At 37.1% G+C, this 26,739-nt stretch overlaps 1 protein-coding gene across 2 annotated transcripts; it reads left to right on the plus strand.

The window, feature by feature from the left end:
* The first annotated feature begins 2,560 nt into the window (after window positions 1–2,560).
* Window positions 2,561–25,932, plus strand: RTCA (RNA 3'-terminal phosphate cyclase). Of its 2 annotated transcripts, XM_044675887.1 has the most exons (11): window positions 2,561–2,791; window positions 2,961–3,061; window positions 9,743–9,886; window positions 12,509–12,632; window positions 15,160–15,218; window positions 16,899–17,040; window positions 17,302–17,426; window positions 18,460–18,518; window positions 23,459–23,553; window positions 24,013–24,117; window positions 25,407–25,932. In XM_044675887.1, the coding sequence occupies exons 1-11, from the start codon at window positions 2,747–2,749 to the stop codon at window positions 25,506–25,508; spliced, it is 1,101 nt and encodes a 366-aa protein (XP_044531822.1). In that variant the 5' UTR covers window positions 2,561–2,746; the 3' UTR covers window positions 25,509–25,932. The 2 variants fall into 2 exon arrangements, with proteins under 2 accessions (XP_044531822.1, XP_044531823.1); XM_044675888.1 differs by lacking the exon at window positions 2,561–2,791 and having other exon boundaries at window positions 2,976–3,061; window positions 9,728–9,886.
* The last annotated feature ends 807 nt before the right edge of the window (window positions 25,933–26,739 follow it).

A 26,739-nucleotide genomic window follows, 5' to 3' on the forward strand; every position in this document is an offset into this window, starting at 1 on the left:
TCTAGGATTTTTTAAGTAGACCATCATATCATCTGCAAAGAGTGATAGCTTAGTCTCCTCATTGCCTATTTTGATACCTTCAATTTCTTTTTCTTCTCTAATTGCTACTGCTGGTGCTTCTAGTACAATGTTAAATAATAGAGTTGTGGGCACTTTCTAAAGGTCTCCTGACTTCTGGCACTTTGGACATCCTTGTCTCTTGCCCTACATGTCTCGATGGTACCTGAAAGACCCAGTTTTTGCCTAGAGTGAAGTTGGAGTCCTTCATTCAAAGGCTTTGGAAAGGGACATAAGAGCATAAATTGGAGTGGTGGGAGGAAGTGGGGGCTTTTTAGCTGGGAACCCAGAATGAGAAGGTATGCTTAGGCCAGGCTCCTGGGTCTCAGCTCTCAGCTTGGTTCTCAGAGGAACCTCTAAGGGCACTGCCAGTGTGGCCAGCATTCTCTCTTCCTCTGGCCTATTTTTAAATTATTATTTATCAAATAATTATAAATTAAGATATAGTCTTAAACAACAAATTTTGGGGAAAATGTATAGCAAATGTCTCTGACAAAAAGTCTCATTTCTCAAATAGAGAGACCTGAGTCAAATTTATTAGGCTATAAAGCATTTCTTCTCAGAGGAAGAAATTAAAACTGTCTGTAGTCTTATGAAAAAATGCTTCAAATCATTATTGATTGTAGAGATGCAAATTAAAACAACATTGAGATACCACTTCATCTACCAGATTGGCTAACATGACCAAAAAGAAAATGGTGAGTGTTAGAGGGGATGTGGGAAAACTGGGACACTAATACACTGCTGGTAGAATTGTGAACTGATACAGCCATTCTAGAGAGCAATACCGTGTGCCACAAAACTATTTATATCCTTTGACCTAGAAATACTACTATTGAGTCTATATCCCAAAGAGCTCATTGAAAAGGGAAAAAGGACCTACCTGCACCAAAATATTTTTGGTACCTCTTTTTGTAGTAGCAAAGAATTGGAAAGGAGTTGTATCACTTGGAGAATGAATGAACAAGTTGTAGGATATGGTTGTAATGGAATACTGTTGCTCTATGAGAAACAATGAACAGGATGGTTTCTGAAAAAAAAAAAACTGGACTTATATGAACTGATGCAAAGAGAAGCAAGCAGAACCAGGAAACAATGTATACAGTAATAGAAATATTATACAACTGCGAAGGACTAAACCTTTACAAGCAAAGCAAGTCTCCGAGATGGTAATCAGTTATAAGAGGAGGAGCCCAACTTCTTGGCTTAATTTGCTACAAAGATAGAGATTTTGAAGTGAGCAGTGCAGAATGTAGGTAAAATGTGAAATGCCTGCAAACTGTCTCAGTGTTTAAAGTTCAAATATTAGCCTCCCAAAAGATTTTAACAGTAGTTTTTAAGTTGTTACTGAATCAGATTATAAGTCATTCTGCTAATGTATATTGGGAGTTCTTTTGATCTTCTAGCATTTCTTTTGTGTGTAGGAGATAAATACATTACTTATATCTGATTTATCATGGAGTCTTTTCTTCGAACCTTATTTCTTCTCTTTGGGAACTAAAACTTAAGGTTACATAATTTGTCTTTGAGGCTCTGGGATAGGGGAGAAAGATCTGAGTTCTAGTGTTTGATCTTAAATATGTACATTGCTTTGGGCAGTTCTGTGAGACTAGAAATTGCAGACCGTGTCTAACTGTCTAAGTGATAGAGGGAGTTGCTTCTTCTGGAAGTTGCCTGTATCAATGAAATTCCAAGTCCAGTACTTAATCCTTATTGAACTTAGGAAATTCAGAAACTTCAAGAAAGACATGATGGAAAGCATTTTGGTTATGGGTAGCCGTAGGAGAAAACAAATAGCAGATAACAGCTAGATGGCTCAATGGAAGTAGGGCTGAGTTTAAATTTCTTGCCTCAATTTCCTTATCTGTAGAATAGGTATAATAATTGCACTTCACGGGGTTGTAGGGAGAAGAAAATGCAATAATATTTGTAGAATGCTTTGCATATTTTCAAGCGGGGTGCTGATAAATGTTTAATAACCTCTCAGAAGGCCACATTTAGGTTTAAATCACATTATTATCCATTTAATCAGTTTAGACAATAAACAAGCCCTGAATGGTAGCGCTTCCGGATTTCTAAGGTGTAAATGTTCGAGCTGAAGATTTAATAATCAGCTTTCCACAGCTAGAATCTACTAGCATACCATACCCTCGCTTTAAAGCACTCTATAAAGGCTACCAGTTGTTATCGATGCCATTTTGGGTAGAGTTTTCTTGTTCTGTGCCTTAAGAACACAGAAATAGTGGAAAAACATTAATTGGGTAGGTTGTAGTGGGAATTCTCTTTCGGAAATGAGTTGGACTAGATGGGTATTGAGGTCCCTTCAGACTCCGAAATTGTGTGATTCTGTCGTTTTGACGGCTCTAGGTTTTATTGGCCACAGGTCAGGGAAGCGGTCCCTTTAAGTTCGGCCGCCTAGGCTGAGGTGGGTGAAGAGGGGGAAACGGGGTCCGGAAATACGCATGCTCAGTGAACTCCGCCTGGGCTGCGGCGTGGCCTGGTCCTGGAGCTTTCTCTGCTCCGGCTCCTCCGCTGTTGCCACAGCTGCCGCCCCACCACAAGCTGTGGCCCACCGCCCAGATCTTCAGGCCAGGCTAGGGGAGGCCGGGCGGCGTGGTGCTCGAGTCACCACCTCTTCCGCCTCCTCACTCCTCCTCAGGCCGAAGCTTTGTTGCTGGGGGCAACCCCCATGGCAGGGCAACGGGTGGACATCGATGGCGGCATTATGGAGGGGGTGAGTGATAAAGCGAGCGCGGATCGCGGGCCTCCAGGTCCCTGCCCTTGGCTCGCTTCTGGCCCCTCCCCATTCCTTCTCCTACTGCCCCGTTTTCCCTTTCCTTTTCTCTCCCGCTCCCTTGACCCTGGTCCGGACCCTCACTTGCTTTCCCTTTTCTGTCTGCCAGGGCGGCCAGATCCTGCGTGTATCCACGGCCCTGAGCTGCCTGCTGGGCCTTCCCCTGAGAGTGCAGAAGATCCGGGCAGGCCGCAGCACTCCCGGCCTCAGGTAAAGGGGAGTCCTTCTTGGGGTGGGGTGGGGTGGGACAGACCTGGGTGGAGCTGCTGCGGCTGCTTCCCTTTGACCACCTTTCCCAGTCATCTCCTATTGACTCATAGATCTAGGCCTGTCCTGGAGGATCTTCTTGCTGCAGGGCTCTCAATTTGCTAATCCCAGAGCTTTCTCTTTCGACTGCCTTTGAGACCTAACCCGACCATGTGTACCCTCTAAACAGACAGCAGTGAAAGAGTCCTAGAGTTAGAGCTGGAAGGGACCCTTAGAGGCCACCTGATCCAATCTCTTCATTTCACAGTGAGGAAACGGAGGTCCTGGGCGGTAGTAAGTGACCAAGGCAAATGTTAAGCCCAGATCCTCCGGCTTGAAACCCCTTTTGTCTGCCCCAGGTAAAGCAGGGACCATAGATTGAGCCGAGCCCTAAGATTCCTGGGCAGCTACCCTCTTCTCCTTGCTGAAAGGGCCATTCGAAAATACGGGGCGTGTTGCATTCATTAGGATTCCTGGCTGTGCAGATTGACTCTTAACTTTAGCGTTGTTAGGTCAATAGAGGATTTTTTTTGTGTTAGGGGAAATACAGCAAAGACCAATCACTTTTTACTCATGCACACATGGAGCTGGATAGAACCTTTAGGGATTGTCTCCATCCTACAGCGCTCCTCAAAAAATGGTTTTTCATGCCAAACTTCATGAAGTAGGTAGTTAACATCTCTGGAGAGACTTTGGAAAAACTAAGATGATTTCCATTTCCTAGTTGAATATTATTAGCCTCCTAACTTTGGATGTCCTCCTCAGGCTCAGCCCTAGTCTCTCTTTTCTCTATATATCTTCTTTTTTGGTTCAGTTATTTCTTTGTTATTTCAGTTATATGTACTTCATGTACTTCATATTTTAGCTGTACATCTAGTCTTGGTCTTACTCCTAAACTCCAGTCCTACATCATGGACTATAGTTGAACATTTCCAATTTGCTACTACACACACACACACACACAACCTCTCAAGCATAACATAGAAATAGAAATAATAATCTCTACCCCAGTCATTCTTCTATACATCTGTAGATGGTAAGGAAGTCTACTAAACTTTGCTACCTTGGAGTCATATTTGACTCTTCCTTCCCTCTCATCCCCTATAATCAGTCCATTGATAAATGTTGTCTAATATGCCTTCATAGCATCCCAGGTATCTCCTGTCTACTCACAGTCACCACCTACTTTCAAGCCCTCTTTAGTTCTCAATTGCTCTATTGCAGTGGTTCCCAGACTTTTTTGGCCTACCACCCCCTTTCCAGAAAAAATATTACTTAACCCCCTGGAAATTAATTTTTTTAAATTTTAATAGCAATTAATAGGAAAGATAAATGCGCCTGTGTCCATCACCGCTTCCCTGGATCGCTGTAGCACCCACCAGGGGGTGGTAGCACCCACTTTGGGAATCACTGCAGTCTATTGCATTAGTTTCCCAATTGGGATTCCTTTCTTCCAGTCTCTACCTTTTCCAAAATAATCTTCCTAAAACATGAGTCTGACCATGCTTCTTCCTGATTCAAGATCCTTCAGTGGCCTCCTTCCTTATTGGTGGTAGGGGGGGAAAATAGATAACCTGAGTTTTGCTTTAAAGTCTCTTCACATTGAAATCTTTTTAATCTTTCAGGTTTATTGTATAATCACCAATACACATTACTACCTTTTAGCTAAATTAACCTCCTTTCTGGCACCAGAGCTCTGTGTTCTGCTTCCTGCTTCAGGCCTTTAGAGAAGCTGTTCCCTTATATCTAGAATGGACATCCTCCTCATGTATGCCTCTTTCCAAACATCCTTCAGAATTGTCATCTACTATGAGATCCTCACAAGCTTCCCATTCCTCCTGTGTTGATTATCCTCTTTACCCCAATGTAAGCTCCTTCTGCTGCATGTTAGAATACCTTCCAACAGGTAGTTAGCTAACCTGTCCTTAAACATCTTTTGTCTTGAGGACTTACTGCTTCATGAGATAGCCCATTAAATTTTTGAAGGAGCCTTACTATTAGAAAGTTCTTCCTTTAAATTGCATATTAATTTACTTAGCTTCAATTAACCAGCTCCTATTCTTGAGGATAGGACTACACTTCACTTTCTATTTCATTGCCTTTCTTATATGCTTTGAAAATACTTGTTAAGTCAGACTAAATTTGACACCCAGAGTTTACTGTGACTGAAAATATTGTTAAATCAATTAATTTTTTTCTTTGGTGATTTATGATTCAGAAGAAAGAAACATGGAAACATTAGTCTCTTGATGAATCTGTTGTTCTTCTGGCTTTCTTGTTGCCTGGCATAAATCACTTGAGTAATACATTCTCATAAAATTGAGTTACCCCAAGAAGTACTATATCCATCAGCAGATAATCATATGATTATTCAGACTTTTCTATAGCTTGATATCTGTACATCTCTGATGTCATGATGAGATATTTTAACAATGCCGTTATTAATTAATCATCAAGTGTTTGTTAAGCTCATACTCTGTGCCAGGTATTGTGCTCAGAGCTAGAGATTCAAAGAAAACATTTGAGAAGATCACATTCTAATGGAGAAGGCAATATAGTAAAAAAATTTCACATTCAAGATTATATTTAGTGTAAACAGAAAATAAGCTTAGAGAGAAGACACTAACAATATTAATAACTTTGATTCTCTTTACCCCATTAACCTGCTGTGTGTAGACTTTGCCTAACCCTGAATTATTCTTGCCATCTGCTTTTTTGTCTACTTATAGACTTTTCTACTTATAAACTATAGGATATTACTCAGGAAAAGCATAGAACTGCAATGCAAGCTTCACTCACTACACATTTGTGCCCCCTAACTTCTGTTACACAGGTCCAGAACAGACAGGTAATAACCCCACTCCCTCTGTGTTGGGCTGATATGCTCAGTTCCGAGGATCATATCTTAAGAGAAGCAGCCCAAACCAGAGCACCTAGTGGAAGAGAGTGACTAGGATAGTGAGGAGAACTTGAAACTATATCATTTGAAGAACCTTTGAAGGAACAAAGCATATTTATCCTAGAGACAGTTGTAGGGGAAGTCTTCATGTATCTAGAATAAAAATTTTCTTAATTCTGATCATTAAGGTAGAACTGGAACAAGTAGGTAAAAGTTTTACAGGAAGTCAGATTTCACTTCAACATAAAGAAAAACTTCCAACAAGGCATCTGTTACAACGGAATGGGCTGCTTTTGAGGCAATGACTCTTCTATCACTAGACCATTTATTAGGCAGTGTGGAATTTATTATGAGTGTGGAATCATACATTAATAATAAAAATAGTTAAAATTTATATAACATTATAAGAGTTGTAGAAGGCTTTACACATTACTCCACAACAACCCGATATGGTAAAAATATATCATCCCTGTTTTATAGTTGAGGAAACTCAGAATGAGAGCTTAAGTGGCTTTCCCAAGATAAAGCTACTAATTGAGGCAAGACTAGAACTCAGCTTTTTCTGATTCCAAGTACAGCATTCTATCCACTGTTTCAGCTCCTTTTATTGGTAGGATGATGAACTCAGTAACTTGTGAGGTTCCTTTTGATTCTGAGTCTAAAAAGAGATCTTGTTGGGGGTCAAGAGGTAAATAACGAGGATTTCAGGTAACACTGAGTGACACATTGAATTTTGGAAGGAATATTAAAAGTTAACTGGGGGTTCCTTTTGCTGTATGTCAGAATATTTTCTAATAGGTAGTCAGCTAACCTCTCCTTGAACACTTGTTATGAGAACTCACTGCTTCATGAAGTAGCCCATTACATTTTTGAAGGAGACTCATTGTTAGAAAGGTCTTCCTTTAGATTGAGTAGAAATTTGCTTAGCTATGCTTTCAGTTAACTAGTTCTAATTTTGTTCTTTGAAGTGATAAACAGAATAGGTATCGTTCCTCTTCTAAGTGGTTAGCTCTTTAAAATTTGAAGATATGATCCATGTCTTTTAAATCTTCTCTTAGTTATCAAAATTTATAGCCTTTTCTTAGCCTCATGCTACTTGATCTCTCTAAAACATCTCACCACTTCCTTTCTTCTTTCTTTCTTTTTTTTTTTTTTTAACCCTTGTACTTCGGTGTATTGTCTTATAGGTGGAAGATTGGTAAGGGTGGGCAATGGGGGTCAAGTGACTTGCCCAGGGTCACACAGCTGGGAAGTGGCTGAGGCCAGGTTTGAACCTAGGACCTCCTGTCTCTAGGCTTGACTCTCACTCCACTGAGCTACCCAGCTGCCCCCACCACTTCCTTTCTTGAAATTTTCTTCTCCCTTGACAAGGTGACATGACATTACATATTCTGTATAATCCACTGATTCCACTTCATCCTTCCCTCTTTTGCCTCTAGTTGTGGACATGTTTCAGGGTTCAGGTCTTAGCTCTTTTTTTTTCTTAATTGCCATTTAGGCTAGAAAGGTTGATATCATCTTAAACACTTTCCCCTCTTAGCTTTTCATACATCTGATAGTCACAAAATTGGCAGTGTAACTGGAATATTTTTTTTCCTTTATATTCCCACGGTTACTACCCTATTTCAAGCCCATATTACCCTTCACCTGAATTGTTATAATCTCTCAACTTTCAGCCCGTTTTCCTTCAATCATCTCACATATTGCTGTCATGTTAATCTTTCTAAAGCACAATTCTCATAATTTAAGTCCCTTGCTCAAAACTTTTCAGTGACTATTAAACTGCTTGTCAGGTAACATTTTGCTTATACTTCTTTCATAACAATTATTAGTTGTTCATTTCTTCTTGTATTACTTGTATATACATCTTAGGTTCTTTATGTAGGCCAAATCTCTGTGGTAAGACATGCCCTGTTTGTTTCTCTATTCACTGAATAACCACAATTATTCTTTGAACAAAGTTAAATTGATCATCACCAGAAATGATTAGTATCCTATATCTTTTCCTTATACCATTCTTCTGGCACTTTGGCCACATTGCATTATAGTTATTTTATGCATGTTTATCACCAATAATTATAACCTGCTCCAGGGCAGCCGTTTCTTACTCATCAAATTGGATATATCAAAGTCACACTTTCTATATAAAATATTTGTTAAATAAGTGAACACATATGGATTTTCATTGTATATTCATATATGTGCATGTGAGTTCAACATTAAATTACCTATTTGAGGACAACAGACAGATACATTTCTGATTTGGTATTATCTTAGGGTTTTTTTTTTGTTTTTTAAAATGAATGCCTTCAAAATATTAAAAGAAAATAAACAAGAATAGTAAAAGATGGGCAGGCACAGTTCTACAATCTGCATCATTGGAAGGAATGCCTATATTCAGATTCATTTCAGGATTTGAATATAATCTTAGCATAGTAAATAGAATTAGTTGATTTCTTTAATTGTTGAATTGTTTTTAGCATACATTTGAACAATTTGTATCTTTCTTATGATGCCACCAATAAAATAGCTTTGGAATTACTATGTCAAGTTAAAATACCATGTCCAGGGAAATGAAAATGAATATACAACTCCTACCTAATCTTTCTTGTGAAAAACCGTATTAAAAAATTATTGCCTGATTTGCAGAAAGGCATCCCAGAAGTTTCAAAGCTAGGATGAACAGAATTATGATGTTCCCTACATCATTTAGAGTTAGAAGGGGCCTCACCTGTTCTCTAATTAATTGGTTCTGAGTTGTCAAATGGGAGTAAATGGCAGAACAAGAATTCAAATAGAAGTCTTCTAGTTCCAAATTTGCTGCTCTTTCCACTGTATCATGCTGCTGTTTCTTAATGTAATATTTCTGTAGCTTCTAGTTAAATGGTTTAAAGTTCCTTTTGAGCTAGTTTTTCTCCCTATGACATGTAATGTCTTGGGATAGGTACTTTCTGTACTCTCATATCCTTGTTTCATATTAAATATTTTGGAACCTTTGTTCTTTATGTTTGCAACATGCCTTTTTTTTGTTATTGAAGTATAAAGAAATAATATGTATAAATTTAAATACCTTACTCTAGTAGTGAATTCAAGTAGGATTATTAGTTTTACATATACCACCAAGAAAAAAGGCAGAGTGGAAACTTATTATACTGTATTGGTAAACACAGCCCAGCTGATTTCCTTCTAAATGATTTACTGTATCTTGTCTATCTTTTAATGAGCCCACTGAATGGTTAATAGCTATAAGATAGGATTTAAAAAATTTTAATTGTCTAACCTATTTAAAATTGCTTTAAAGATATCTGTATGTGTTTGAATCTAATTCACTTCACCTATGGACAGGAGTATTTCTAATTGATTAAAGCTAGTGTTGATATGTATGGATAATTCACTGAATTGGAAAGGAGTCTGATTGGAGTTCAAACACTTTCAGTAGGTTGATTTATGGAATGGGGCTTTCTTTGGCTCCTATTTACATTCTTGCCTGTTAACCCTGTGTGAGTTTTTTTTAAATGTTCATCTTAAAATGATTTCAGTTGAAACAGCTTTCCCAGTTATATAAAATGGCCAAATGAAGACAGGTAAAGCTTTTAAAAAATAATGAATTGTAAGTATGAGGGATTTGTGCCATTAAGTTGGGTAGTATAATTTTATTATTTTTGAAGTTTCATAAATGTTTGAAATAATATGGGTATATAGGCAGTCTGAATGCACACGTTTTGATGCAGTATTATGACCTGAAGGCCTCAACACCTCTCTGGATTGGAAATGATTCGAGATTTATGTGATGGGCAACTAGAAGGGGCAGAAATCGGCTCAACAGAGATAACATTCACACCAGAGAAGATCAAAGGTGGAACCCACACAGCAGATACCAAGACAGCTGGGTATGTCTACGCATGTATTTGAGATCTGAGAAGTAACCATTTATTAGCTCTGTTTAAGAAGCCAAGCAATGTCAAATGAAAGGTCATTGATTCCATTAAACTATTTCCTTATTTTACTTTGAAACCATTTTCTTTCCTTAGTATATAATTGAAAGATAACTTAAGATTTGAAAAAGCATTGTAGCTGCACACACATGAGTAAAACATTCAGTAGATATTCTGAACACCAGTGCTTTTATTTTTATTTATTTATTTTTCAAGCCCTTACCTTCCGTCTTAGAATCAATACCATGTATTGGTTCTAAGGCAGAGCAGTAAGGACTAGGCAATGGGGGTTAAGTGACTTGTCCAGGGTCACAGAGTTAGGAAAATATCTGAGTCCAGATTTGAACCTAGGACTTCTCATGTCTAGGCCTGGCTCTCAATCCATTGAGCCACCCAGCTGCCCCCCACCAGTGCTTTTAGGTAACAGTCCCCTAATACCCAGTCTATAGAGTGCTGGTCCTGGTATGTCCTTTAGCAATCATCCAGGTCAGCCTTCCTATCTTATAAATGAAAAAAATAAAGCCAAAGTCAGAGTAATAAGCTGACTTACCCAGAGTTACATAGCTGGTCTGTTGCATAGCTAAGGTTGGATCTCAAGTCCTTTGACTCCTAGGTTAGTATTTTTTTCCATCAGGTTGTGCTGCTTGTCACACCCCATGTTCTGCCACATTATTCATTCAGTCTTTGCTCTCATGCAAATTATTTGGTCTTTAAGAGCAGTCAGGGAAGCACTGAAGTGCTGGATCATTTAGGTGGCATCAAGTCATACTCTGAGGGATTTGAATTTTTAGTCATTAGAAAGATAAGAGAGGCAGCATGGCTTATTGGTTAGAAATTCAGTTTCAAAGTGAGATACAGCTGGGATCAAGCTTCCCAAGTCACATAACCACTCTGTGCCTCAGTCAATTTTCTAAGATGGTAAATGAAGGAGGATGAAGGACAGGAATACTTATTAAGTACTGACCTACTATATGCCAGACACTTCACAAATATCTCATTTTATTCTCACCACAACTATGGGAGGTAGATGCTGTCATTATCTCCATTTTACAGTTGAGGAAACTGAGTCAGACAGGTTAATTAACTTTCCCAGGGTCAAACAGTAAGTGTCTGAAGCTGGATTTAAAATCAGGTCTTTCTGACTCCAGGCCAAGTGCTTTATCCATTTTTCAAAATCATTGCAGAGCAGGTGCCACTGGTAGAGTGAGTTACCTCTGCCACTGAAATCATAGACAGTCCATAAAAAAGAACACCAATCATCTAAGATCACATGTAATTAGTCATCATATTAATAGACTAGATGATAAGAGGACAGAAATTATTTTAAATAAACAAGGTAGGGCAGAATTCTAAAACTCTAAAACAAGATTTCTTAACCTTGGGGCACATGGATCCTATTAATAGATTATAAGAGGGTACATGGACTTGAATAGGGGGAAGATTACATCTTTATTCCCTTACAATTGATTTCCTCTGTAATCTTATTCCTTTTATTTTATGCATTTAAAAACATTCTGAGAAGGAATCCATAGACTTCACCATATTACCAGATGGATTTATAACACACAAAAAAATATCACATTGTATACGTTAAGCTCTATCTTTGGGTAAGGAAAATAATTTAGTAAAACAACCATTTAGCATTAGGGAAAAAAAATTTAAAAAGCAGGCCTCAAGCTTTTGGAGAAATTTTATTTCCAATCAGAGAGTTTCATAAATTTAGAACTGGTTGACACCTTAGAGATTATTCTAGTCCAGTGATTCTTAGAGTTCTCCTATAGATCAGGGAACCATGGGAGTCTCCAAAACTCTTTCAAGGGGTCCATGAGGTTTTTTTCCCATAATTTAAAGTATTTTAATTTCTAACATGGTAACTATTAACAAATAGAACTTACCTAAAGAGAAATTCTTATGGGTAGAGTTGGGGGTGGCATCATCAATAATTTTTTAGAGTATAAAGGGCTCCCCATGCCAGAAAGTTTGAAAACTGCTGTCCTAGTCCATTGTTTCAGAAAAGGTATGTTGGGTTTGCTATGTATGCTTTGAAATTGTGGCTGTTACTGCAGATAAAAGTTACTTAATATGAAGGTTATTTACCCGGCAAACTTAATATGTTAAGCATAATATTCACAAAATAACTATAATGACTTTTATGGGTGCAAACTTACTAAACTTCAGCAATCCTTGAATTTTTAACAAAAATGTTTCCCTTGGGAGATTTCCCAACTCTCCCACTGTGTAGCCCACTTAAACCTTCAGTGGATGATGATTTTTCAGTATAAAGAATATTATGCTATGAGTAAAAAATGTTTGAGAACCACTGAGGTAGTACAGTTCATTTTACAAATTAGGAAAATGTTAAATTTGCATCTTTCTACTATGCTAGTGATAGATGAAATGTTTAGAGTCCCCCTTTCAATGTAAAAACCTACCATTCTGAAGTATGTTTACATTCTTAAGCTTTATTGAAGAGTACATACTTTCTTCCTCAGCTCTGCTCCAATTGATGTATGATGTAATTTTGAAAGCAAAATGTGACAATTTTTCATAGTATCATGTATTTGTTGGCCCTACCAGGAGCGTGTGCCTGTTGCTGCAGGTTTCGATGCCCTGTGTTCTTTTTGCTGCTTCTCCATCGGAGCTCCGTTTGAAAGGTGGCACTAATGCTGAAATGGCTCCACAGATAGATTACACATTGATGGTAAGTGCCTTTCTTTCCACATCAGAACCATCAGACAAAACCAGAGTCTTTTGAACTGTGATTTTTAAAGTTGGTTTTAAATTTCAGGATGAGTCCTATTTAAGTAATCCTGAGAGACTTAATTCTCTCAGGATTACTTAAATAGGATGAAAGCCAGCTTTTAGAGTAGAAGACCTTGGGATGATCAAATGTAATTGACTTTGCTACTAAAAGCAGTGCAGTGATCCAGAACAGTTCTGAGGGACTTATGAGAAAGAATACTATCTACATCTAGAGAAAGAACTGTGGGAGTAGACATGTAGAAGAAAACATATGATTTATCACTTGTTTATTTGTGTATGTGGTGTGGGATTTTGGTTTTAAAAGATTACTCTATAACAAAAATGAATAATATGGAAATAGATTTTGAGTGATAATATATGTATAACCCAGTGAAATTGCTTGTCAGCTCCAGGAGTGATGAGGAGGCAAGAGGGGAGGGAGACAACAAGAATCATATAACCATAGAAAAAAATTAAAAAAGAAAAAATAAAGTAGAAAACCTTAACTTCTATTATAACGATTTTGAGAAAAAAAAAAAGCAGAATAGCTATCTTTGGAACTTCAAGGAATCCATTAATCCTGGCCTTGAATTGGTGTTTTTTAATTGATGTTCCCAGACTCGGTGAAGCCTCTGGCTTTGTTTCATACTTTGATTTCCTGGGCTGCTGCCTCCCAGGCCTCTTCTCACCATGTTCTTCAGCTTCATTCCCTTCCTTCTATAGAGGATGCCTCTGCTACCATTGTCTTCTCTCCTCCCTCTTTGTTGACATTTAAATTTTTTCCTCTATTTCTACTATTAACCTCTTAGTGGGAACCTCCTTTCTCCTGGCCTTGAGAAGTTTGGAGATGTACAAGCACAAGGAATAGAGAAACTCCTGTAAAGCTGTATAGAGATAAAAGTTTTTCTAATGATAGCACTCTACTTTGTTCGAATTTACTGCAAGCATATAGCATCTTTAAATTTAAGACCGTGCATCTTAATTTAAATCTATGATTTTGTGATCCTAAGAAAATGTTAAACCTTTTAACTTTAGCAATATATCTTTTACCTTGTTTGAAATGCATAGACAGAAGGCCTTAAAATCAAATTTGGCCCATTATGATAATTTCCTGGGGTATTGATCCTAATGGGTCACGAATATAAATAATGATCCCAAAAGGTCAACACCAAGTGCAATTGGGCTCAGTAAGAAATGGGTTGAATCTTCCTCCAGTAATTGTATAACTTTCTGATAATTGTTTGGTATTAGAGCTTGAGAACTGAAGAATCAGCTGATCGGTGAACACAGCTGATCAGTTCTACCTAAATCCTTAAGTAACTAATGAAGATGGATGTAATTCTCTTTAATTCCTAAACTAGTAAACTCGTATGTTAGATTTAACAAGACCGATTAGTTTAGGTAACTAGTTCTGAGGATTAATTCAGAATCTGATTTGAGGATTAATAACTTTGAAGTATTTCCCTAACAACCCAGATGACTTCTTCACTTGACACTCTATCTGGAATCTTGAGAATCACAGACAGGTTTGCAGATGGCTTCTTTGAAAATGTTGGTATATATAGGTGAAGGGGAAAATAGGATTGATGATGGAAAGTGGGAATAGGATTTCTTTTTTTTTTTTTTAAACCCTTAATTGGCTCCTAGGTGGAAGAGTGGTAAGGGTGGGCAATGGGGGTCAAGTGACTTGCCCAGGGTCACACAGCTGGGAAGTGTCTGAGGCTGGATTTGAACCTAGGGAATAGGATTTCTAAGTTAAATCTAAGTTGATGAATAGTTGTCGAATCTCCCAGATAATTAACTGATATTCAGGAGCCTTTGGATGGCTTGACAGCCTGGTCAGGCCGAAAGGTCTGACCTCTTCTGATTTGAAGTTTTGTTCAGCAGACATTGGTTTGGTTTTGAATAAATCTTCTTGATGATGTAAATATCAGAGAACTGAAGTTGATAAATTTGAATATATTTCTGACTGGTAAAGGTTAAGAGTTATATCAGAATATACTCTGTCCTAGCCTAAGCCTAAGACACCTCCCTCCCTGCCCAGTTGTATCTCAAGACCAAGACCAGGATTGGTTCAGGTTTGCCCCTTAAATAGGCTGTTTCCAACGGCCCCTTGGCTCACGCCAGGCTCATGCCACCTCAGTTCATTCTGATTCTAATCAGGTAACTGGCAATCAAGCTTGACCCACCATGGCTGCTATTAAAAATCCTTACAGGCCTCAGACATTTCCTAACTGCGTGATCCTGGGCAAGTCACTTTACCCCCAGAACCTCGATCTTACCTTCTTCTGCCAAGGAACCAGTATACAGTATTGACTCTTAAGAAGGAAGGCAAGTGTTTAAAAAAAAAAAAAAAGAAAGAAAGAAAGAAAAGGGGGGGAAAAAAGAAATACTGAAATGCCCCAAGTATTTTTGCATTCCACAGAGTTGGGCTTATGGACATAAAAGTGTGGTGGTCAAAATAACAAAATATGTCAATTTTGCAGGTCTTCAAACCAATTGTTGAAAAGTTTGGTTTCAAGTTTGACTGTGATGTTAAAATGAGGTAGGTTGCATACTTAATAGTTTTCTTTCTAATTATGATCTCTTATTTACATTGGTTTTACTGACATGGCAAATGAGACACAAACTAGATAGTTCAAAGAATAGAGCTCTGGGCCAGGGATCATGAATTCGGTCTCAGACACTTGTTAGCTATGTGACCCTGGACTAGTCACTTAAGCCTCTTTGTCTCATGTTCCACATCTGTAAAACAACCTGGAGAAGGAAATGGCAAACAGCTCCAGTATCTTTTCTAGGAAGACCCAAGTGAGGTCACAAAGAGTTGGATACAACTGAAATAACTAAAAAACAACAAAAAATGAGACACTTCATGGCTAAGCAGTTATATTGGTCAGGCAAACTCTAAAGTATAATTATGAACCTGCTTAGAGTACTATCATTTTGTGGCTAGAGTGCCAGACCTCGCATCAGGGAGACCTAAGTTCAAATCCAGCCTTAGACACTTACTCTGTGCATGACCCTTTAACCTCTGTTGTCGTTTCCTCAACTATAAAAGTGGAAATAATAGTAACATCTCCTTTACAGGGTTGTTGTGTGGATTAAATGAGAGACTATTTATAAAGTACTTAGCACAGTGCCTGCTGTAGAATAGGCCCTTGATAAAAGCTTATTCCCCTTAAGTTTTTCATTGGGTTCATTATAACTTTGAAGGTAAGCCTCAAGGGCATTGGAATTTGAAGTTCTGGCCATGGTTGTCATCATATCCAGTGTTCCCTTGTGTGTGTCGTAGAGCTCAGAGACTTCCTCAGGAAACTTCTACATTGTGTCTGTTGGCCACACAAAACGCTGTCTTGACTTACTAGTGAAGTGAGAGGCCCTTGGATCCCATGATGTACAGAACGTGGGGCTATCACAAGCTTGCATTTGGTGCTCACCATATCCCAGGCACTGGGGAGAAAGAGAACAGTGACGAAAAGAGTCTGTGTCCCCAAGGACCTTCTCTTCTCCTCGGGGGCTAAAACACAAAATAAACACACTGGAGGAGGAAGAAGTCCCCGTCTTAAAGAATTTAGAAGTAAACCATTTTTTCTTCATGTTCTTGTTATAAGTTAGAAAAAAAAGAGGCCAAAGTGGAAGGTGAGTTTAGAAAAAGAGACTTTTTCTTTTGTCATGGTATAATTGGTAATAATTTCATAGAATGAACAAGAGATTTAGACATTATCTTGAGTTTGCCTTCTATTATGTCCAACTTTGATGGTAGTGATGGAGGTGAATTTTTGACTCTGCTTAAAATTAATGTTTCATGGTCAGAGGCATCATGACGTCATGGATGAAATGATAAGCTTGGGGTAGGAACACCTGGATTCAGATCTTACCTTGACCATCACCTTGACCCTAAGCAACTTACTTTAATGCTTCAGCCACTCCATCAGAGTGGTTGCCTTGTTTTATTAGAGGTAATTCCCACACCAGGGTCCCATTTACTTACTGCCCAAGCACACTTTGGAAATCATAGGTTCTTTGCAATTGTTCTTTTTGCATAACTAATATAGCTAATCCACCACAAAGACATAATACTTCAATATTTTGTCATCACTGCTGTTTCAGCAGCTTTAGAATTGTTGACTATATTCATATATCATTTGTCTTTTATTCAAGTCTCATTGATTTCTTTTCTTGTTCTGGTAAATATTTATGTGTGATGTATGTGTACTTTTCATAGGGGCTACTATCCTAAAGGCGGTGGTGAAGTAATTGTCCGAATGTCACCAGTTAAACAGTTGAACCCAATAAATTTAACTGATCGTGGCACGGTGACCAAGATATATGGAAGAACATTTGTTGCTGGTGTTTTACCATTTAAAGTAAGTATCTTAGATGTTACAAGCATGAATATTTCTTGGTAAATGGCATGCTACCTATTCTTTAAAATGATTAGAATAACTGTTTATTTTTGATAAATCTTTTCATGATATAATTTACACTTGAGCAATGATTCTGAATAATGCATATAAAAATTGTTAATTACTTTAATTATCCTTGATGGCTTGAAAAGAATTGTCAAACTAACCAGTGATTTATTTCAATTTTACTGTAACTGTTGCCTTTCTGTCTTATCAAATTAGATAGCAAAAGATATGGCAGCAGCAGCAGTGAGATGCATCAGAAAGGAAATCAGGGATCTGTACGTTAACATCCAGCCTGTTCAGGAACCTAAAGAACAAGCCTTTGGCAATGGAAATGGAATAATGTGAGACAAGACAATATCTTCCTGTGTCATTAGTTTAGAGTTATGAAGTAATTTTCCTCTTTAAAAAAGTTATGAGAGTAGTGTTTTTGAAAAGACTTGTTAAGAGTATTCTGGCTAAATATAAAACTATGTAAGATTTGAAAAGTTCATTCCAAGAATTTTGTAGTTTCTAAAACTTGGGATTCTTGTGAGAACTTTGCTATTGTTGTTATGAGAGACCTCTGATTTGTTTAGAGACTTTACTTTTTAATGGAGCTCATTAGTAGTTGATTTTAAAAAATGATCCTGAAGGAAACTTTTCCAAATGCTTTTATGTAACTTGGTTGAAAAGTCATTTTGTAAATATCTAGAGTTGGCAAGTAATTTTTCAATCTAGAGAATGACTATCCAATAAAAAGGGCTCTGTTTCAAAGGTTAGAAAGTTCCTTTAATTGATATCCTTGAAAAATAAAATTACCCTTTGAGTGAGCATTTACATTTAGTTTCTGTGCTGTTTCTTTTTACCTTATTCTAGATAAGGCGTTTTAAAGTAAATTTTCTATTTATGATTTTATCCATAAACTGAAAAATTACACATTTCAGCTAAAAGATTCCCTTTTTTTTTTTTTTAAAGATAATTTTAGTCTGCTTCATGGTATCATTTTACCTGTGAAATGTCATCCCACTTTGGTATGAAATCACATCTTGGGTTTATTTTTTTTGTTGTTGTTCTCATCAAGAAATCAGTTATTGTCCTGAAAGAGAAGATATTTCTTATGTAGATATTGATTAAATCCATCCCCAGCTTCTCCTATTTAAAAAAAAAACCCTTAGGGATATGTGGTTTAGGGATATTGGTGGTCAGGGTCATTTATTTAGTTGCAACATGGAATGTTTGTACCCATTAACTTAGGATAGATAGTCATTTTCTGATAAGGATTCAGGTTTTAGTTTGATTCTGTCTATTTAGTGATCACTGTACACTGTTATATTTACCAGTAATTTTAAAGGATATTTGTAATAATGGAATTGACACTTTTTAATTTCTATGCAGCATTGTGGCTGAGACATCAACAGGCTGCTTGTTTGCTGGATCATCACTTGGTAAAAGAGGTACAGATAAATGAGAGAGTCACAGTTTTAAATGTTGCAATCAAACAAAAATAATTGCCAAGAAAGAAGCCTAGAATTCAGTAGAATGTTAGATGAATGTGGTGGTTTAATATTTTTTAGAATTATATTAGTTTAAATAAAAAAGAATTCTATTGCTGCTAAAAATCAATCATACTTTAAATACATTAAATAATTACTTTTTTGAAAGGGAATTATTTTTTTTTCAAATAAGAATTGAAATGTTATAGAGAATGAAAGGGGTGTGGGTGTTTGTATTAATTCTTTGGTTTGGACTTGGCAAAATTTAATTTGTTTTTTAAACTTCATTCTTATAAGATCATGGATTTTGCACTGGAAGAAACCCTTAATGTTTTCTAGTCTAGTCTATTGATTTTATATAGTTGAGGAGACTAAAGCTAGGAAAATTAATTACCCAAGGTTACACAGGTAGAAAGTAGCAGAGCCACAATTTTAACCCAACACCCTTGACTACCAGTCCAGCCATCTTTTGTTGTACTTGCCAACTTTATGCTCCTGGGTAAGACACCAAGCCCTTCTGGGCCTTTTCTCATATGAATTAGACTAGATTCTTTTTAATCCTCTGATTCATCAATTGATAATTTCTTTCCTAAAATAACTTAAAAGGCCTTAGTAGCCTGGCAAGGAGAGAACTCAAACTGAAGATCACCATGTATAAAAATGTAAGACTCTATTTGTCATAAGCCTGTTTAACATGAGAAATATTTTATAATAGCTTTAATGTGTTGATCTGACAGTAAGTATGAAATATTTTAAAAACGTATATTAGTTCTAATTGAACTACCTTAAAATTTCATCCAAGGGGAAAGCTAAGTGGCTTAGTGTGGATAGAGAGCCAGGCCTGGAGATAGAAGGTCTTGGGTTCAAGTTTGACCTCAGACACTTCCTAGCTGTGTGACCCTGAACCAGTCATTTAATCCCCATTCACTAGCCCTTACCAGTTTTCTATCTTGGAACCAATAAATAATATTGATTCTAAGACAGGAGGTAAGGGTTTTTTTTTTTTTAAATCTCATTTAGGCAACAAATATTTGTGAGCCTCACTGAATGAAGAATTCTGTGCTAGTTACTATATATGTGGGATACAAAACAAAATAAATCACATTTTCTGCCCTCAAGAACCTTGTCCTGTGATGGGAAAGGCAAGAAGAGTACACACAGAATTGACTAACAATGTACTATAAATAAGTTTCAAATTAATTGATAAATTAATAAATCAATAACAAATAATAAACCAATAATAAATCAATAAAATAATTGATATGATTGATTATGTGTTATAATAATTCAGACAGCTCATTTTGGATTTCCCATGGTTAGGGTCAGCTTTATGAAAGAGATTGTATGTGAACTGAATAAGTATGAATGGATAGAATTTAGAACAATGGGAGAGAATGGAGCTGGATATTTTGGGCAAGGGCTATGAATTGAAGAATGATATATTCAAGGTGGGAATGAATAAAGCATTTTCAAGGAATTGTTTGTGGGTGGTGGAACTAGAGGTTACTGGTGGAAAATGCAGAGCTTTTGTGTCATTTGCTTGCAGTCTTATCTTTCCAAAAAAACTCTTTCACACTTTTCATATATTCTGTCTTTTGTGGATCTTGTGTGCCCCTAGTAGAATGTAAACTTCTTGAGTTGGGGAATGAACTTTTACTTTTGTCATTGTATCCCCAACACTAGTATAGGACTGTGCATAAATAAATGATCTTTTAATTGAATAATGTGGATCTTTGTTCATGTACATACTGGGGAATGATTTCTTATAGCCCTTCCAAATATGAGATTCTGTGTGTGATACTTTCCAGCTTTAGTTTTGTATAATTCTAGTGGAGGTGAAACATATGATGGATTTTAGCTATAGTTTGATTTTGATATATTCTTTAACTCTTCCACCTTACGTCTTTGGTCAAGGCAAATTTTATTACCAAAAAACCAGTCAGAGATTATACCATCAATAAATGAAATTACCATTCTTCATTTTCCTATATTTGCCCAGGACTACTTTAAATTCGTTGTATATTTGTCCTGAGGCCTTCCTTCAATTCTGGAAACTTTCTTAATGTTTATTTTAATGAGCTGGAAGTTTTCCATTATATATTTATTTTAGTATGTTATAGTAAACTTTCCTTTAGGCTATATTAAATTATTTTTTATTGACGTTTTCAATGTTATGATTAACATTTAGAAACACATAGAGTATCCAAGGGTTCTGTGTTGATTTGAAAAGTTGTAACTATTTTCTTTGTGACCCGTTAGCTCATTTGGTTAAGAATATAATTCCAATGAAATCTTGTTCAAGAATTTTGTTTACTGTCTTCTACTGCCATTAATCAAAACATGGATAGTTTTCATGTGAATAGGACTTGACCCTTAACTTAACACTTTGCTCACAACTACCTTCTAGAGTAGGTTGTGCAAATATTGTCCCAGCCTTAAAGATAAGAAAACCAAAGCTCAGGGAGGTGAAACAGTTTGACTATGGCAACATTCCCATGACTTAAATCCAACCTGTCTGATTCCTAACAGTTCTTCTGTCCATTTCACCACTGAGGGCTGAGCAAGGGAAGCACACTCAATGCCATCTGTTGCCGCCTGTTGTCTTATTCTTAATACAGTGTTCTCTGAACACTCTTCTTACCTAAATCTTGTCAAGATTTCAAAATCCAACTGGAGTCCTTCTTTCACAAAATTTTATCTGACTACTCCACCCCCTCTTACTATTACCCTGCATTGCATTTATGCATTTATAATCAGTACTGTAGCTTGACAGTTTATTTTTTCTTTTCATTCATGTTAGTTTGTTTTCTCCACTGTGTCTAAAACTCCTAGGCAGGGATCATGCCTTTTGCTTCTTTCACATTCTCTGTTATACATGTACATTGTTGATTTTGTATTCAGCAGATGATGTAAAGGCTAGTGAGAAGAGAACAAAAGCTCTAGTGTGGTGAACATTTTTGTATTTGAATTGCCTTTTCATGAATGGGTATTTCTTATTTTTCTTATGATGCATTTCCATAAAGTTAAAGACTGAAGAGCTTAATTTATTTCAAAATTCCCTATCTTGTAAGAACACTGTGAGCCCTGATATAATCAGGGGAATTTCTTAATTTATAAATAAAACTGACCTTGGGGCATCTCTTTCCTCAGTGTCTTCATCTCTCAAAAGAAGAGTGGGTGTCAATCTAGATGATATCTAAGATTCCTTCTACTCTTGGCTTTCTGGGATTCCAAGTTTGGTGACTTGGGTTCTTATCCAGGTCTGCCACTTAAATAGATAAGTGAGTTGAGGCAAGTTAGTCAGTAAACATTTGTGTGTGTTTCTTTTGTGCTAGGCACTGCCCTAAATACTGAGATTAAAAAGAAAGTCACAAACATAGCCCATGCTCTCAAGGGACTCATAGTCTAAAGGGGAAGACAACATGCAAATGGTTATCCAAACAACATATATTCAGTGTAAATGGAAAGCACTTTCAAGTGCGAAAAAACATGAAGGGGAGAGAGACAGGGAAAGGCCTGTTGGTGCAGAAGGTGGAATTAGAACTGAGTCTTGAGAGAAGTCAGGAGGCTGATATGTGGAGGACGAGCATTCCAGGTATGAGGGGTAGCCAATGAAAAGGCACAGAGTCGGGAAATGGGCCAGAGAAGCTCGATTATAGAGTGGGGGCAAGGGGAAAGGGCCAGAGTATGAAAGGCTTTAAAAACCAAACAGGATTTTGTATTTGATTGTAAAAGGAAAAGGGAGCCCCTGGAACATGCTGAATTGAGGATGAGGAGGAAAATTATTTTGGCAGCTTGGTGGAAAATGAATCAGCATGGAGAAAGATGACTTAGACTCAATTAGCAGGCTTTTGTAAGAGTCTAGGCCTGATATAACTAGGTGGTAGCTGTATGAGAGGCAAGGATGTATATGAGAGATGTTGGCATAGATAGAAACAACTAACCTTGATAGCACATGGGATATATAGACCAAAGCAGGTGATGGAGCCGGAATGACACCAGGGGTGTGAGCTGGGTGACTGGGAGGATGGTGGTATCCTTGAAAATAATAGGAAAGTTGGGAAGAAGGGAACGTTTAAGATAAAATAAAATGCATTTGGACCTATTAGGTTTGAGATGCCTATAGAATATCCAGCTCAAGATGTCCAAAAGGCAGTCAGAGTTGCCACATTATCTCTTCTTTCTAGATCTGAAGCCTGGGGCCCAGCACGTCTTCCTAATATAAATTATCTGCTTCCTATTTTGAAGACCTTTAGGAAATATTTAGCTTACACTTAAGCTAAAGGAATTTTTACCTGTTGGAGCTTAGATAATACTTGGAATGTGCTATTTTTTGTCACCGTAGCCTGTAAGCTCCCTGAGGGCAGATACTGTTTTTATTGCATTCTAATGCCTAACAAATTGACTGACACATAGTAGGCACTGTTTAATGAGCGATGGATGCTGTTTTACATCTTAAAATCTGATCAAGCAAAATCTGCAACAAAGTGATGGCAATTGAAATGGAGTCAAAATCCTGTTAGACCATACTTATATTCAAGGGCTTTTAAATGTGATTTTTGGATAGGATGAGAGAAAGTCTCTCTTCTGTGCCTGCTAGGATTGAAATGTAAGGTGTCCCAAAAGATTTAGTGCAGTCTTAAGCATTAAACTTGCATATAAGTAGACATATACATTACATGTGTAACCTTGTGTATAAGTTTAATGCTTAAAACTGCACCCAAACTTTTGGGAAATCTTGTATATGCACAGACCAGTCTCCCATAAAAGAACAGGTGCAAACTGAGCCTGTAAGTACTGACCAAATCAGCCGCCAAACTTTGGGGGCCTGCCGACTTCTTGACTGCTGATTTTTTTGCCTGTTTGGTGCTAATTAATTCACCTGTATCGTCCTGTCTTAGGCATATCTGCTGACAAGGTTGGAATTGAAGCTGCAGAGATGCTGCTGAGTAATCTGAGACATGGAGGAGCTGTGGATGAGTATCTGCAGGACCAGGTAATTTTTTATAGACACTGGCTGTGGGATCAGAAGGCTTTGGTTAGCTTCTATCTGACCTTGGGGGAAATCACTTGATCTCTTAAGAGCCTCTGTTTCCTCCTCCTCAAAATGGAGATAATAATATATTAACTAACTTACACGGTTATCATAAAGCTCCAATAAACTATTGATAAGAAACACAATAAACAACCACATGCATATTAGCTACTATTGTTTCTCCTGTTATTATGTAGAAGTACACCATAATTAGTATTCCTACTTAATATTTCATATTTTTACATAACTTTTGAAAGCTTGACTTGTCATTTTATGCGGAAGATTTGAAGTAATTGATTTTTTCTTAAAAAATATTTTCATTCATTCTTGTAGCATTTTTTTAATGGAGAAAGTAGAGTTGTATCTTTGATATTAAAAGTTGTGTAAAATTTTCCCTTTTGTTGTTGTTGTTTTATACAGCTAATCATTTTCATGGCATTAGCCAGTGGGGTCTCTAGAGTAAAAACAGGACCAATTACACTCCATACACAAACTGCCATACATTTTGCTGAACAACTAACAAAGGTGAGTGTATCTTTTTGAAGACTACTTAATTTTGTGGCAGCTGTTACTGAATAATGGGATTATATACTTTAAGGAACTGTGATTTCATTAGTCGTGGTGGGGGTGGGGGCAGAGGGGGGGGTGGGAATCCATCTATTTATGCAGACTTCAGTTCTCCACTTCCAGAATCTCAACTTGATAATAGGTTGGTCCCAAATGAGAGTGCCCCAGGGAACCCAATCTTGACCCTTTGCTGTTAACATTTTTATCAGTCAAGCCTAGATGGTGTGCTCAACAACTTTGCAGATAACACAAAACTGAACGGTATAATTAACATACCAGATGACAGAATTCAAGAAAATATTGATAGGCTTGAGCAGTAGACTCAAAACCAATAAGATGAAATATAATAAGGGATAAATGTAAATTCCTTCTCCTTAGTTTAGAAAATCAACTTCACAAATACAGAATGGGGGTGGGGTTGATAACGGTTAGCAGTTTCTTTGAAAATAACATAAGGATTTTAGCTAGACTACAATGTCAATGTGATCTATCAATATGATGTAATATGGCAAACAAAAAGCTCATGCTTTCCTGGGCTGTGTTAGGCAAGACAGAAGGTCCAGGACTGACTGGGGAAATCCTCTTTCTGCTTTATTTTGCTCTGGTCAGGCTACCTCTGGAATGTTGTGTTTAGATCTGAATACCCCATTTTGAAGTAGACATTGTTAAGCTGGAGAATGTCCAAAGAGGGCAACTAGGATGGTGAAGGGCCATCTAAGATCACTTGAAAGAATGGGAGGATTATTAGCCTGGCAGAGAGAAGATTTAGGGTGTTCTTCATGGCCTTTTTGGATATTTGATGGACTGTCAACATGGAAGAGGCACTTTTCTACCAGGAACAATGGGTAGAAGTTGGAAAGAGATAAAGTGAGTCTGATTGTCAGGAAAAATGTTGCAACCATTAGAGCTGTCCTAAAGTGTATTAGCTTTCTTCAAGAGATAGTGGGTTTCTCCTTTTTAGGAGGTCTTTAAGTATACAATGGTGGGACACTTATTAGGCATGTTGAGTATTCCTTTTCAATATGTAACCCATACATACCCTGACCACTGAGCTTTCTTCCAATTCTGCAGTCTTAAAAGGGATTTTACCTCATAATGTATGACACATGATAAATCACTTGATCTTTGCAGTTTCATAAAAAAATTAAGAGTGATATTAGCACCTGTTTACTTCATAGGAATTACTGAATTGTTCCTTTGGTTCTCGTAATATAACTTACCATCTAAATTTGTTTTTCTTATTTTAGGCCAAATTTACTGTGAAAAAGTCAGAAGATGAAGATGATTCCTCTAAAGAAACTCACATTATTGAGTGCCAAGGAATTGGGATGACAAACCCACACTTTTAGGGTGTTTGCCTTTTTTATGATACCTCAATGATGGATTGCACTAACTTTCAGTCGATAAATAGTACATGATGGTGAATGGGGAGTAATTTATCAAATGAATGAGCTTAATTTTAGAGATGAAGTGCAGAGTGTTCTTGGTTTGTTTAGAAAGAGCTTCACCTGATAAATCTTTCCATGCATGTTTACTGAGATGTGTATAATGAATTGTTAAAATTCAAGGACAAATGCTTGAGACTGGAAAGCTAATTTCTTTATAAACATCTTGAAGACTGCCTTTCACCAAAAAGAGATGTGCTTGTGAAATGGTTCCATTCAAATGCTATAAACTTGTAGCCACAGGGATGTGTCCTTAATTAACTTGTATCTAATCTCTGTATCCACTTTGCTGAAATCTGATCTAAAAAATACTAATAAAGCAATTCTAGGCAAATGAACTAGCTATTTGTTCTCATGGTAAACTTTAAAACAGCATTGCCTCATTCTAGTTGCAGGTGGCTATTTAAAGACAAACAATAAGTACTCGAATGAAGCAGGTTTCATAATAGTTAAGTAGAAAACACTGACATCCTATATGGTACAGAACTTGATTTCATCTTGGATTCCATCCAAGGGACATTTACTTAGCAGAATTACTAGAAAGATAACATTATAAAAGGACCTGTGAGGATGACAGAGCTTCACTAAGAAAAGTAAGGCTTTCGCAGTGTTGGTGGAAAGATCATCAGATGAGCTTGTCAGTGATCTTGTACAGTTGATACATTTCCTTATGTTCAAAATGGAAATAATGCAGTGTGTCCTATTGGACTGACATCTCATAAGGAAAAATGAGATACAAATGTGGATATTTAAGAATTCCTCAAGCAAAAGATGTTATATTCATTTCCATTCTGCAAACATGTGAAGCACTATTAGGTACTAGGGGAGACAGAAAGTTAGATAAAAGCAAGTAAAAGACATTGCAATTCTTAAGTAGATTGAATATCACAGGATTTCAGAGTTGGAAGGGGTCTCAGTGGCCATTTAGTTTAACATACACCTGAACATTTCACAAAACATACCCATTAAATTGTCAACCAGTCTTTGAAGACCTCTAATGAAATCTTCAAGCAAGAACCAACTACTATCTGAAGCAGCTCACTTCATTTTTTATATGTAGTTCAAAATGTTAGGCAATTTTTCCTCACCCCAACACTTTGTGCAGATGGGATTTTCCTTCCTTGCTTTTTCCTTC

This window comes from Gracilinanus agilis, chromosome 4 (genome assembly GCF_016433145.1).
Source record: "Gracilinanus agilis isolate LMUSP501 chromosome 4, AgileGrace, whole genome shotgun sequence".
Taxonomy (NCBI): Eukaryota; Metazoa; Chordata; class Mammalia; order Didelphimorphia; family Didelphidae; genus Gracilinanus; species Gracilinanus agilis.

Bases quoted from the DNA above. Each gene is read 5' to 3' on its own strand.
- RTCA (XM_044675887.1), top strand. From the start codon at position 2,747: ATGGCAGGGCAACGGGTGGACATCGATGGCGGCATTATGGAGGGG. The intron at 3,062-9,742 runs GTAAAGGGGAGT...TATGACCTGAAG, and splicing joins CGCAGCACTCCCGGCCTCAG to GCCTCAACACCTCTCTGGAT. The intron at 23,554-24,012 runs GTAATTTTTTAT...TGTTTTATACAG, and splicing joins ATGAGTATCTGCAGGACCAG to CTAATCATTTTCATGGCATT.